This window comes from Parasteatoda tepidariorum, chromosome 10 (genome assembly GCF_982258835.1).
Source record: "Parasteatoda tepidariorum strain Cologne lab strain chromosome 10, Ptep-v5.0, whole genome shotgun sequence".
NCBI lineage: Eukaryota > Metazoa > Arthropoda > Arachnida > Araneae > Theridiidae > Parasteatoda > Parasteatoda tepidariorum.
The window spans coordinates 47,935,307-47,950,365 of record NC_141764.1 but is presented as its reverse complement, the minus strand read 5'-3'; the positions used below and the strand labels follow the sequence as shown (position 1 = coordinate 47,950,365).

The 15,059-nt window shown below is 31.2% G+C and overlaps 1 protein-coding gene across 3 annotated transcripts in view; it reads left to right on the top strand.

Annotated features, from left to right (window-relative positions):
* Nucleotides 1–2,621: 2,621 nt before the first annotated feature.
* LOC107451423 (hemicentin-1) overlaps nt 2,622–15,059 on the top strand; it is a 136,674-nt gene continuing 124,236 nt past the window's right edge. For all 3 annotated transcript variants that reach the window (XM_087153122.1, XM_087153123.1, XM_087153121.1), the window contains exon 1: nt 2,622–3,168. In XM_087153122.1, coding sequence (XP_087009248.1) covers nt 2,886–3,168 — 283 coding nt within the window. In that variant the 5' untranslated portion in view covers nt 2,622–2,885. The remainder of the gene's footprint in view (nt 3,169–15,059) is intronic.

The following is a 15,059-nucleotide window of genomic DNA, read 5'->3' as shown; positions in this document are numbered from 1 at the left end:
AAACTTTAAGCCGTTCTCTTGACCTAACTATGGGAACCATATTTCCCAGATTGTGGCTATATTTTTGGGGTCAGAAATCCGAATCCGTTGCAAAATTGGTATGTTTATTCAGAGAAAGTAAATTTTTGTATCTAATTTCGTAACTTAAAATACCGTCTGTACTAATTAATTAGCATATTTGAGGTCATCCTCTCAAACCATTTAAGAATGAATCCTCGAACTTGAAGATCCAATTATTAGATCAAAAGTAATTCAGAATAATACTTACCTCAACAAAAAATATTACAAAAAATATTTTCTTTTGTCACACTGTACATTGGTTTATAAATTTTTCTACTTTTTTTTAATTATGTAATGCATTTTAAACAATAATAATATCAAGAATTCTTATGTTCTACCACTTCGAAAATGAAGTACGAAAAACGTCAATATAAAAATGACTAACTCAAGATGTTAAACAAGATTTAGATGTTAACTTGTGATGACTAACTCAAATACGAGTGGTAATTACCAGAACGATTAAGCCATCACATTAACAGTGTTATAGATTTTAATTTCCCTTGGCTTAATATTCGAAATTTTTTCACACTAAATCATTTTAAACTTTGCCATTTGGCTTAATTATTTTATTAAATTTAATTGTAAATTACAGTTTAAACTATGATTTTAATTGAATTATAAAATAATAAGTCACGATGAACTTATGTTAACTTGATTTTCTTGTAAATATTGTATAAAATTCTGAAAATATTTTATTTCTTACTTTTATTATTTTTATTTACTTGTATTTTATTATTCATCTTACGTCTTAACTACATGATTTTATTAATATATGACGTACCAAATTTTGCTGCGTAGCACCTTTCTTTCCCTACTCATCCCTTTAACATACAAATCTTTATTATATAATTATATAATTCGATGAATCAGTTAATGCCGCTTCGCAGCAATGCGCTGAGATTTTGCTTTATTTCTTAAGTTCCACCGAACAGAAAACAACCATAATGACACTTCGATATTTCTTCAAAATTTAAATTTTACGTTCAAATGAAGGCCCTTATCGTGACGCAATTATAATTCGCAAGAAAGGAAATTTGAAAGAGTAAAAAGTGGTAGAAAAATTCAAATAATGTGTAGTGAATAGTTCTTTAATTTAATCACACTTTCATTTTAAAAGGCCAGATCAGAAGAATATCATATATATACAGCAAAGCCATCAATTTGTATGGTCATTTTCAAAGGTTTGGTAAAACAAAAACTAAAGTAGAAATGTTTTTCTAAAACTTTGGTTTTTCATCAACAGTTAAATGATCTGTCTAATTGACTTACTGAAGTTAAGAAGAATTTAACGTTTTTTGAATATATAAAAAAAAGTGATCTATAAGTCAATAGAAAGTCTGAGTGAAAGTCATAAATTTTTTCACTACAATTATTTTGCACATTAACTTTACCAGAAAATTACCAAGGAAGAAATTTAGCCATCACCAATTTTATTTTAGCTCATAAAAACAGAAAGGTAAACAACCTAATCAACAGTAAAGTTTTACAAGCATTTTTGTTGATGAACATAATTATTTTGAATTTTTGTACCTGCACTTATTTAATTAGTTTACATGGTATTTTGTCCGTAGGTGGCATTTACTCATTGATCTGAGTAGTACAAAAGAATGTATGCAAAGAAGCCAAATAACTTATCACAAAACTTTTTTTTAATATTTAAAGATTTAGCAAAAGAGTTATTAAAAGTTAAATATATTTTATTACTTTAGTCAGTACTTTACTCTTAATCTCAGGCGTATCTTGAATTATTTATACATCATGGTAGACTTAATCTTAGTACATAGCATTTTGTTCGAAAAGGGCATTTAGTCATTCATATGAGTAGTACAAAAGAATGTGCGAAAAAAGTGAAAAGCCTTTTTATCCCAACATTTTTTTTTAAACATTTTAAGTTTTAGCCAGAGTTATAAAAAGTTCCATATTAGCTTAATCAAGTATACTTTACGCTTAATCTCAGGCGTTAATGCCTATGAACTGTTTTTTCATCGTGGAAGGCTTAATCTTTTTTTATACTGATACTACAGAACAAAAAATATGGATATTTTCATTTTACTGCCTCCAGGAGAAAAAAAATACTCCAACTGAAACGGAAAAGTTGCAGCTGGGTAGTTCATTCATAAAAGGCACTAAGTAAAAAAAAATAAAAATAAAAAAAAGAAATAAAAACATTTTATTTAGCTTCTATAATTGCTGTTTTTTTTTCAAAAGATGGAAAAAAGTAGAGAGGAGGAAAAATTATTTTATCAGATATGAATGAATCACCCGCCTCCTACCATTTTCGTTTGAGACTTTGCTTGATTTTAAATCAAAATTCATCTGAAGATTGTAAAATGCTATTTTTATCTCGAAAGATAAACCATTTTCTCTCTAATATTGAAAAGAAATTTACAGTCTGGTAGATTTTTTTTAATGGATTTTATGCAATGTAAGATTACAAGATGAAAAAAAAAGATTCTTAATCAAACAGCATCCTGTTTTCGTTCACTTAAGATTGCCCTGTGTCCAACAAGCATCCAATTACACACTCTGCTTGTTATAATGAGAAACATGATATCTTAAATGAGTTGGGTGCACTCGTTTAGGGCAAAAGGGCAAGGGAACCAACATTTTAATGACAACTGTAACTCATCTATATCTACTAAGTACTTTTGACGTCATATGGTTGTCGGAATGACTTGAATGTGGGAAATACAATCCACTCCCTTTGCATCGACATTGTGGAAGCTCTGCATGCAAAATATTTAGCTGAATTTGTTTATATGAATCGGCGATAAGTTTTATGTTCGAATATGTTGCACAGGTAATGTGGCAGGTGGAATAAAATCATGAGCCAAAGGATTAATTTCGTGTTATTTATTTTGTTGTGTTCTTTGTTTACCGTCTTCAGCAATTCTGTGTTTTCGCGCAATTATTATGGCATAAAAGAAGCGTTTGAAGAAGAAATTCCACAAGGGGCATCGACGCTAGCCTTTGTGTTTGATATTACAGGATCTATGTACGATGACTTAGTGCAAGTGATTGAAGGTGCCGCTAGGATTTTAAGTACTATTTTGGCAAGAAGAGAAAAGGCCATTCATAACTATGTTCTTGTTCCATTTCACGATCCAGGTAAGATTATTTCTGTATTGATCGACCAAACGAGGTGGTCGTTGTAACCAGCACTAAAAATGGGATCTTAAAATCTTCCATATTGAACGAAATTTGCTGTTCGAAGCTGTTGTACTATAAAGTAGTTTTAAGCCAGGAACTATTTTTGCCTAGCCTATCATTATTCTAGTCAGAGCGATACAAACACTAACTCAGTCCTTGCTACTAAATAGGAAACTTGTAAGCCATCCTTGGAAGTCAATTACAATTTTCAGTCAGATTAATACATACAAATCTGTTCTATTATTTCGAAAGTATTCAGGGTGTTCTGTAATTAACGTTAATCCATATTTGTAGAATCCTTGTCAAATTTACACACAATTAGGGCTACAAATTAAAAGCGAAAAATGCAATATTAATAAATTCTGGGAAATCACAATTAAGAAAGTCTGCATTAAAAAGATATAAGCTAGTTTCATTATCCAAAATTGTTTCTAATAGTAGCCTTTTCCTATTTCCTTTTGCTGTCTTACAGGTTTTGGTGTTTTAATCTCACATACTACAATAATGATTCTTCATTTCGTTTGATTATTTATTCTTTGTTTTTTTTTCACTTAAATATTAATAATTTGTGACCCACTCAATGCATATTTTTCTTAGTTTTATCTCACATACTACAATAGTGATTCTTCATTTCTTTTGATAATCTATTCTTTGTTTTTTCCCCACTTAAATATTAATAAATTGTGACCCACTCAATGCATATTTTTTTTTTAGTTTTTAACAAAGATTCTAAAAATATGTATTAAGGACAGTGGTTCCGCATTATCCTGGGAGATATTTCCATATTGTGCTCAGTTGCCCCAAACTCTATCACCAAGGCATCAAATGGAATTTAGACTTACAATTAGTTTAAAAAAAAAAAGAAGGTGAAAAAAATAATTATAAGTTAGTCTCCTTCTGTAATGTTTTTCCCCTTATTTTTGAAGTTATACTTCTTATGCGACTTCCAACAAGGTTGCGTTAAACGTTTAACGCTACATTTTTATTGGTCGGGAAATCACGTGGTAGGATCCAGTTTTCCCTCATTCATTTCCATATTGTTTTGGTTCTCACTAGCATAAAAATAATAAAAGTATTGTTTTCCTATAAATATTTTTTTAGTTTGTTTTGATACACATATAATTTAATAGGGTAGTATTTTTTATTTTCAAATTTAGTGGATAACAATTGTAAAAAATGAGTGAAAACAATCCCACGGACAATGTGACGGATTTAAGGTTATGTCAAGGTACGTCTCTTGTGAATATCAATTGATTGTTAGGTTTTCTCTTTTGAAATTACATTATGACGCATTCACATACATTATTAATACAAATAAATTTTCCATGGCGACACGATGAGGCAACCACAAGCACTTCCACTGTTTCAAGAGGTCCACGAGGGAAAGATGCACAATATTACAGTTATTACTAAAGCCCGGAATTTCAGGCAATAAAAAATGCTAAAATAGGCAGGCAAAAAAGCATTTAAAAAGCTTGAAATAGGCACTTAAAAAAGGCCATTAAAATTGGAGCAAAATGTTAGTTGGTAATGCCTAAAAGCCCATATAGGTATCCAAGGTATAAAAAACGTTGCTAGAAGTATCCGGTATACCTACATATTCATTTTACTCGACTGTCGTAGCAATAGTACAAAAGGAGTGGACATAATTGCACAAAAAAAAAACCTTCAACTGCGTAAGTGTGAAATAAAAATTGAAAACTCATACTTACAAAAATATTGTATGCAAATTTATTCTGATGATTGGTTGTTGTTGACAACTAGATGCTTTCTCGAATTTTCAAAAGAGAAATTTTGTCTCCTGTCAGTCAATATAGTTTTAAGCAAAGAGAAGGATCTTTCTACTTCGACAGAGGTTATAGGCGTGTACCTAAAACAACTTGCCATGGTAGGAGATATGGTAAGTTCAACTGTAGTATCTCCAGAAAGTACTTTTGCAATGTTCTTGCTGCATTCAAAGTCTGTATTTGCAGAGATGACGTTTTCACATTTCTTTCTTATTCTGTCACCAGCTGGTTCAGGCACAGACATTAATTCTTCAGTAGTATTGTCGAAAATCTTTAGTGACTCGGACAAAGACATATTTCTTTTTTCCATGTGTTCAATAGATCCAGGGAGCTTCCCAAAATAAATTGAAATAAAAGTCGGTTCATTTTTTATTTTAGAACTGCTATGCAGACTTTTACTTTTTCTTATGGATATTGCCTCTTCATCCGAAAAACTGGTAAGGACTCGAGTAACTTCCTCAAAATTTGTGCAGTAGTATGAGACTGCTGAAATCCATGTTCCCCATCTAGTAAGGATCGGTTTAGGAGGTAATTGAATGTCTGGTGCAGTTTCTTCGAATACTTGAACTCTTGAAGGGGCTTTCACAAATACTTTTTTCACACTAGAAACAAGCGAGTCTACCTCAGGATAGAGACCTTTTACTTCCTCTGCTATCCTGTGCGATGCATGAACAAGGCACGTTAGATGGATCATATTAGGAAATAAAACTTTTATGGCATTTCCAGCTTTAAGTGTATTCTATTCTCTATTCAAACAACACTGTCAATCTCATGGACAGAAAAATGTCTTTCACCTGCCTTGCTCACTCAAGCACGAGTACACTATCAGCTCAGATGAATAGCCATTGTACAGTGCGAGGGGTGACCACTGCCTCAGAGGGAGGGAGTTGTCCCAAAAGGAATAAAGTCTTAATCTCTATAAATGCATTACAATACGTCGGATGACAGTCAACCATTTCTGTACTTCAAAATTTATGCTCGGTCAAAAGTACAAAAAGCTTTGCAGAAAAATTTTAAATTAGACAGAAATAGGCATTTATGAACAAAAGGAAAGAAAAAGGCATTTTCAGAAGAAAACGTTTAAAAAAGGCAGAAAAGGGCATTTATGGCATTTTGCCTGAACTTCCGGGCTCTAGTTATTACAGAGCACGGAAGCGAGCGGAGCAGGAAAAAGAGTCATTGAATAGAACTAGTGATCCTTCGACTGCTGATTCTTCTACAATTAACGTCGCAGGTTACGAAGTTTAACTTCTTCCGCGCGGAGGGACTCCACGCACTATTTTTTTTCTTAGTTTTTTGTGGGCCACTGCCCAGGAGTTGGCGATTATTTTCCGCAGATCAGGATACAGAAATTTGGAAATCTTCCCTGAAATATGACTGGTTTTCAATTCTGTTAAGTATCATGTTAATATCTCGAAGATGTCTTTTAAAATAAGTATAATAGTTGACTGTAAACTAGACGAAAAGTGCTTATTTTAAAGCAAAAACTATCGAAATGTACTGAAGATATGTACCCCTTTTTCATCAAATTTAGATTTCTCACCCCAAAAATAAGCGAAAGGATAGAGGCGAAGTTTTGTATAGCTGAATTTTATAACCGCTTGCGATTAATTATTTGATATTTCGCCTCTTTTAGTTTCCTTCCTAGGTTGTCTACGGGATTCATTCGTTATTTGTTTTCCTCATTCACCTGACGTTATGAAATTACTTAGCCTTATCCCCAAATGACCCCCCTGGTCCACAAACTGGCTGTTGTGGGACACTTTACCGTATTATTCGTTTGAGTAATATTATTTTTCACATACTAAATACAAATATTTGTCTAAATGATTTTCACGTCATCAAAAACTTACGTGAAAATATTTAAAATAGTGCTATATTTTAAATTTAATCAAAGTGAAAATTTACTTCTGTTAGTTGTCACTTCAGGCGTAAAAAAGAGCCTGTTATTTTCATGTCGATGAAAAATTTTCTTTTATTTTAATTATTTTTACGAGGGTTACAAGAGTTTTGTTTAACCCTTTGTGGAGCAGAAAATTTTGAACCAAAATATTTGTTCAGAACTGTAAGAACTGAGGTCATCTTTTTCACTTCAAGAATGTAAGAAAATAATTATCACCCCTAGTTTGTTTCTGGAAAAAAACAATCTTTTGCAATCACCTTTTGTATATTTCAAAAAAAAAAAATGCTATAGCTTTCACTTATTTATTTAACCAAAAACAAAATACGAATGTTCTAAAAGCTGACGATATACACAACCATTAAAAAAAATCTAGGAAAAAGAAATCTTACTACTATTTTTATTTCTCTTAAAAATGCATGCTCGCTGTCCCATCAATGTACAAAACTACAGGTTTAAAAAACGAATGTTCTAAAACAGGGGTTTCCAACTTACATGAGGCCGGGAGCCACAATTAAAAACGCAAATCAAATGGCGGGCCGCAACTTCATCAAAATTTTTTGTAGGACTCTTTTATGTTTGAAGGAACATTAAATATTACTGTCAGAGTTTTATCAAGTTGTACAAGACAGAAGTATAGAATTACAAATTAAAATAAGAAGTAGATTTTTAAAAATATTTAATTGTTATTAATAATATTTTTAAAAATATTAAATAAATAATAAAAATTCGGGCTACAATAGCTTTCAAGTGCGCACCTATGTACTAAACAATTATTGTGCAACAGATATCTAATTGTTAAGGTATTAAAACTTACATAGTAGCACACAAAATATTCAATGAGAAAATTGAGGTTTGTCGGCTGCAACTACCAGAGAATAGATATGTACATTTTAAATTTAAAATTTTTAAATGTGTCTTTAAATATTTTCGTCCAAAATGAGTGGTTTCGAAAAGTTAAATCGGAGAATTTCTTCGAGAAAATTTCTGATACGCACGTGCTAAGTTATATTCCCAAAATACGAAAAAAACGATATTAAAAAAGAGCAACATACACGATTATTTTTGTATTTGAATCCCGAGGGTTGGAAACCCCTGTTCTAAAAGCAACATGATTGTAGTACCTAGGTCAAAAATCGACCTCATTACTTTTTCACAGAAAACTTGTTTCGCGAGCTTACAGTTAAAGTAATATGACTGCTATCTTAAATTTATAAAATAATTAAAAAGTGGTAGAAACACATACGACTTTTAGATAAAATCTGGTGGGGGTGGAGCATTACCCACTTCAAGCAGTGTAAATAATATCTATAACCACATTTTGCAAGTAGTTTGTCATATAAGCATAAGAGGACTATTTGTGACCATGCAATAATGGGTAAATAAAGTATGCAATTAAGTATTTTTGCAGCAATTTAATACAAAAAGTGATTTCAACGAATTCATTTCCCTAGCGTCATCATTGTAGAAAGAGCAGTACTTTTTTTCTTCTTTTTTTAAAAAAAAGTAAATTACGGTAATGACATAATTTTATTATTTACATGTATCATAGTTAGGCAGAATAATTTTTTGCGATATTTCCGCATCGTGATCTGTCGCGCCAATTACAATCGCCACGACGCCAAATGGATATTAAACTTAATTTTTTTGAAAAAAAGTATGAAAAAAAAAACGTGTAGAGGATTGTTTAGAGGTTGTTACGAGTTTTACCCTTTGAGTTGACCCCTTCTGAGATGTTTTTCTTAAAAACCTGTACTTTTAGTGCTTGTTTTTTTTTTAATGTATTTTTTTAGGTAAGAGCACTTTTCACATCACTACAGAATGAAAACTTAGTGCGTTATTTAAATAACGTAGTTGGAAGGCGATAAAAAAGCTTAAATAAAAAATTACTATTTCCCTCATTCTTAAGGAAAGAATTTTTGCACAATTAGGCAGTAAATTTATGCTTTGACAATTAATTTTTGGTTTAATAAATTTATGCAAAAATGATTTTTCATTGCTTCGATTTCTGAACAATACAAGCACGTACACCATGGATATGCAACCGAAAGTGTCAGAGAAAAAAATCAGTTAATGGGCTTAAGTTGAATGTTTAATTCCTGCTTAGGTTTAAGTACCTGTTGTCTTTTTGAGAAAAGTAAGCTCAGGTTAAAATCATACATTGCATTTGGAAGTAAACGTTAAGTGTATTGACTTGGGAATTTTTTTTTTTTTTCGTTTTAACTCGAAAAAATAACCAGGCTTTCAAACAATTTAGTTCCAGAATTCATTTGTTCTAAACATTTTCGTGGCCGTAAACACACACAGACATGCCAGCTTCTGCTTTAGGCTGAAGATTTTTTTTCAAATATATAAAGGGCTAGCAATTTTTTGTGAAACATTTGAGTAAAGTATTTGAATTAAAATGATACTGACTACCACGTCATTTAGAGCCTTGGTGGCTCAGGGAATTGAGAGCGCTTGCGGAGCCGGATTCGAATCCCAACGATGGCTGCTCAATGCGAATTTCGCACCCAGCCTGCACCGACCACTCTGCTGACGTAAAATATCCTCAGTGATATACGGATCATGGGTTAAAGTCCTTATGACGTTAGAGTAATCGTTGGAGATTTTCGTAGTTTTTCTCCCCGTGCAACGCAAATGCGTATTAGTTCCATCAAAAAGTTCTCCATGAAGGCAAATTATTTCCAGTACTTCATCCAGGAGGTCCCTTGTCTTCTGGATTAGGTTCAAAATTACTAAGTTACAGAGTTGAACGTTGGTAGTCGTAAACTCAAAATGGGTCGGTTTTCAACCACGGTTATAATTACAGTATAATATATCACATCATTTAAATGGTTATGTGTTATATAAAAGATCTTATACGCTTGGATTTTTTTATGTGCTGGTGAAATTTAAGCAAGTTTGCATAATTAATTATATTTCCACCGCCAGAAATTTTGAGAAGTGCTAAAGACCTCTGCACACTTGATAATGCTAGTAATGACTTAAATAACTGAAAAATTACATTATCCCTGATTACCTGAATTGTTATAAAATCTAATAAAGAGCAATGGCCGATTATTTTGAACTATGTAAGGAACTATGCAAGAACTATAACTAAAGGAATTCAGCAATGAACCCTACATTTCTGGAGTCTCATTATCCTGGTTTGTCCGGATATTATATATACACAATAACCGTCTTTTGATTAATATGGTAAAAAGGATCACTGATAACAATATTTGGTATATATTATTTCATTAAGGTAAATGGTTATTGCCTGGTAATCTTTATACTGACATCTTTCACTCTTTATACCGCTTTTCTGAGGTTAAAAGCCATTGCGTGTTATTTCATATGCGGACGAAAGTTTCCATCTTAAATGTGAAATTTGTAAGACCTTTTGGGCGAAAAAAATGTTTTCCAAAATCTGAAATCCCGAGCCGTGGCTCAGAGGATTGAGAGCTCATCTGGTAATAAGGTGACCCAGATTTAAATCCGCAATTCTTGAGCTCGAATGCTCCAACTTGCTCAGATTATAGTTTGCTTTCTAAAAGTAGTACCGACTATCAACTAGCAATCATCGTCCAACACAATACGAAACTCGCTTCTCTAAAAAATAGTTTATTTAACTTTACAGATTGAGAAAATAGACAAATGATGCGCTTTGTTTACCAGTTAGCACCGCATCCTGTTGAGAATTCTAGTTGTGAATCGATACGAATTCTGCTCCCGGTGCTGACAGAAAATATTATCAGCTGTAGATGGATCATGGACTGATATTCCCTTGCCTTCGGGCTAACCGGTAGAGGTTTTCATGGTTTTCTTCTCCGTCTAACTCAAATGCGGGTTAGCTCCATTAAAAAACCCCTCCACGAAGGCTAGCTTTCTCAATTCTTCATCCAGGATTTCCTTCTCTTCTGGATTGGGTTCAAAATAACAAGGTTACGGGCTTGTACAGTGATAGTCGCAAATTCCAATTTGATCGGCTGCTAAACGTCGATTACAAAATAAAATAAAATTCTGAAATTAGAAATAGATTTTGTCTGCTTTGCCTTTCTCGTGAAAAATGTTGACATGCATCTAACTTCTACCTACCTTCAAAAAAGTAAGTAGTTCGGAATTGATGGACTAATCTAAAAATCTGTTTCCTGAATTATGCTTTTCAAACTCATTTTTAAAACCAAAATAATGAAAAACTAATAACTGTCATTAAAAAAAAAGTCATTTAATAAAATGAAAATTTATTTAAAAAATTGCTTCATTGGGGGTAAATCTAGATTGTGTTGGTCACTATCATTATTCAAAAGCATCAATTTTGTACTGAATATAGTTAATCTTTATTTTGTTGAGTTGTGTATATGCGTGTGTATGTAGTTACGCGTTTTACTTAATATTTAGGCACTGGCAAGGACTAACATTTAATAACAAGAAGAAATTAACATTATTTTAATCGATTTAATTATGTCTGTCGTAAGTTAAAAATACAACGTAAATATGTAAGAAATATAATTATTTTTAACGTGAACAAAAAGTATTAATATATAAAGTGTATTTAGAAAATATTTAACATCGTGTTTTTTATTCTGTATTTTTCTTGATTCTTTTCTTTCTATTTTATACTTTATTACATCTTATCTATTTTAATTTCAATTCTTTTTTCCTTTTTTTTTTTTTTTTTGGTGCTCCTTACACTATTGTATTGATATATTTTGCTCCTGCTATATTAATACAATATTAGAAAGCACTATTTTTTGCAGATATAATCATGTGAACCGATGATGAGATTATATCTTTAGCTTATTTTGTTTTCCGGCTTTATAATTTTTTTAAAAGTTTTACATATTTTTTATTTGCATTTTATTTATTATAATTTTTTTCTTTTCTTTTAAAATATTTATCTTTTTTTCCAGGTTTTCTTTGTATTTTTAACTTATTTTGTGGGTTCTATGTACTTGCAACTTAATGAAATAGATGATAATTATGAAAGTTCAAATGTTAGATCGAATACTATTTAATCTTACGTAATATTAGTTCTAAAATTAGAAGATAGGATTCAAGAGTCTTGCGTTTTCTATTACGGCAGTATTTTATTGCATCTTTCTAATATTAGATCATATCTTTTTGCTACCTGGATTATGATCAGTAAATAAAAAATAAAACTTTTTATTATTTTTCTTAATTTTTTTCCGTTAATCTCTCTTCCTTTTTCGGCTTTTTATTGTATTATACATATATGTATATTGAAGATAATATAAAACTAAATGATTAAATAGAAGGAAAACATGAAAAAGAAAATCACTTTGCTTTATTTACTTTCGTTTTCGTGAAGACAAAAAAAGTAATAATATTAACCAATGAGAATTTAGCTGTGACATCGCTTGTAAAACGTTAACATAAATATGTCTAATAATGTGAATGAAACCGATTGCAAGCTATAAGCTAACGCAATTTTGTGTTGTAAAAAAAGAAAACCAATCGGAAATGACGGGATTTTTGAGTTATGAGTTCATTTATTACATAACAAGTAAGTTTCGCTTGGGTGTACTGCTGTGTTATTTATATAATGTGTCTTTGTTCGTTGTTCGTGGTTCCTTTTTACTATTTGCAAATTATTTCTTTCTTTATGTTATGTGACGTGTGAGTTTACTATTTTTTTAATATTAATAATGGAGTGCTCGAGTTTGTTATCTACTGAAAAAATTCTTTCTAATAACTGTTCCGACCACAGTAACTTGCCTGGTAAAGATAGCTTTGAAATCAACAAAATAAAACATTTAATAAATGAACTCGAAAACAACCAACAGGATAATTTGGCTGCATATGTTAGAGCTTTCGACTTAGTTTTTCTTCAATCATTTCATCTAAATTTTAAATGTCTTGAATTCTTTATTGAAAACCTTATAAAACAAGCAAGAGATCTTTTATTTAAAACGGAATTAAATGTTTGTCATTTTATTTGTCAATTCTGTGGTGATATACTTAGAGATCCTGTAACTTTTAAGTGTGGACACACATTTTCTAGAAAATGTATTAATTTGAAATTAGGAAAGGGCAGCTTCCAGTGTGTTGAATGCCTTGACAAGTATAGTCATTCAAATGTGGTACAGCTTAAAAATAATGTCATCATCACTAAATTCATTCAGAAGATCTGGAAAGAACAGGAAAATGCTACCAACAAAAGTAGTTCTAGCCTTGAAAGTAAATGTTATTTATATGCTAACTTTCTCAGTATTATTAATTGTGGTTTAGATTTACAAACTTGTATCACATTTAAGGAAAATCCTTCTCCAAAGAAATTTCTTGTGAAAGCTTATTTACTAGTCAATCTTGGAAGATATGAGGAAGCAATATATTTATTTCTAATTTATTCAGTTTTAGTTCCTGATGTTAGGTGTGCTAAGAAGGAAGCCACAGAACTTCTATATCGGTTATTATTGTTAAGATATCCTGTCAAGACTAACTTTTGCTCTAATGTTCCTCTTTCAAGTAGAAGATGTGTGCCAGAAGATAGTTGTAAGAGTTTAGAAAAAAATGGTACCTCGATGCTTACTGAATCAGTAAATAAACACAGCTTGTCTCTATTAATTGAAAGGTTTTGTAACACTATTAACGACCTATCAGAAATGAAATTTCTCCAACCTAATAGTGTGCTTAAAAATCAGGATTTTGAGTGTTCTTTGTGTTTACAAACTTTTTTAGAGCCTATCACGACATCATGTGGTCACACTTTTTGCCGACGATGCTTACTCCGTTGGTTTGATCATAAACCTTCCTGTCCTCTCTGCAAATCTCATCTGAATAGTTATATTACGGAGTATAAAAAAGGTACTACAAAATTTGTGCTAGGGTTGCAGAAACAATTGTTTCCTGATGTCTATGCGGAGCGAGAATCATTACATTTTAAAGAAATGGCTAAGCTTTTTCATTCTGATAAACAGCACCAACATGTTCTTCCGCTTTTTATCTGCACATTAGCCTTTCCTAGTTTGCCGTGTCCACTTCATGTGTTTGAACCGCGTTATAAATTAATGATAAGGCATTGTTTAGAAGCTGGAAGATCTAGATTTGGAATGTGTGCTTCGATCGATAATAAAATCTCAGAATATGGTACTGTTCTTGAAATTAAAGAGGTTTCTTTTTTCCCTGATGGAAGGTCAGTTGTTTACACAGTAGGGGTGAAACGTTTCCGTGTTTTAAGCAAAGAAGAACATGATAGCTATCCAATCGCTATGGTTGAATTCTTACAGGATGAAAATTTTTTTGTTTCTGAAAATTATAAAGATAGACACAATAGTTTGTATACTACTGCTGCAGGATGGTTTGCAGGATTATCACAAGCAATGAAATCCCAGGTATTGCAGCATTTTGGACCTATGCCAGAATTACAAGTAACGACTGCTGAAGGTCCATCCTGGTTTTGGTGGGTACTAGCAATACTGCCTTTGGATCAGAAAATTAAAGTTCAGATTCTAGCTATGACATCTTTAGAGCATAGACTCAGAGCTCTTGAAAGATTTTTTTTATGCGTTGAACCTTCTACTTTTTATTAATCAATTATTGTATTTGTTTTAAATTGATAAAATTTATTTTCATATTTATGTTTAAAAAATACTTTGATGTGCATTTTTGTATGGATATTTTTTATATAATCTCTTTATGTGATGCAATTTTCTGAGTGGTGATATTTATAATTGAGTAAAAAAAAATCTTGAAATGGTTCATTTTATTTACTCTTTTTGCTAGCAAATGGCTTTATTTTATCAAAAAAGAGCAAGTTAATTAAATATGTTGCATTTAAAAGATGGTGTTATTTTTCTAGGATTAAATTTAAATACCAAACTGACACACATTCCCCTAGCAGAACTTCCAGATTTTAAGAAACTTTACAAGTGACTTTTCTGATTATATTATATTTTCTTATGTAAAAATTAAAAATAGTTCTTTTATATAGGGTGGGTATTTTATGGATGGAAAGGAAAATGATCAGAAACTTTTACTTTGCCTTAGGGCCCATTCTTATTATCCGATAATAATTCATTAATTAATTTTTTAGTTTACTTAAATATTTAGAAAATAAATAGGTACAGTAGAATATTATTTGGATCTTTTAGTTATACTTATAAAATTATCATTTTTAAATTATTATTTTTTATAATAATAGGAAAGTCTACATCAAT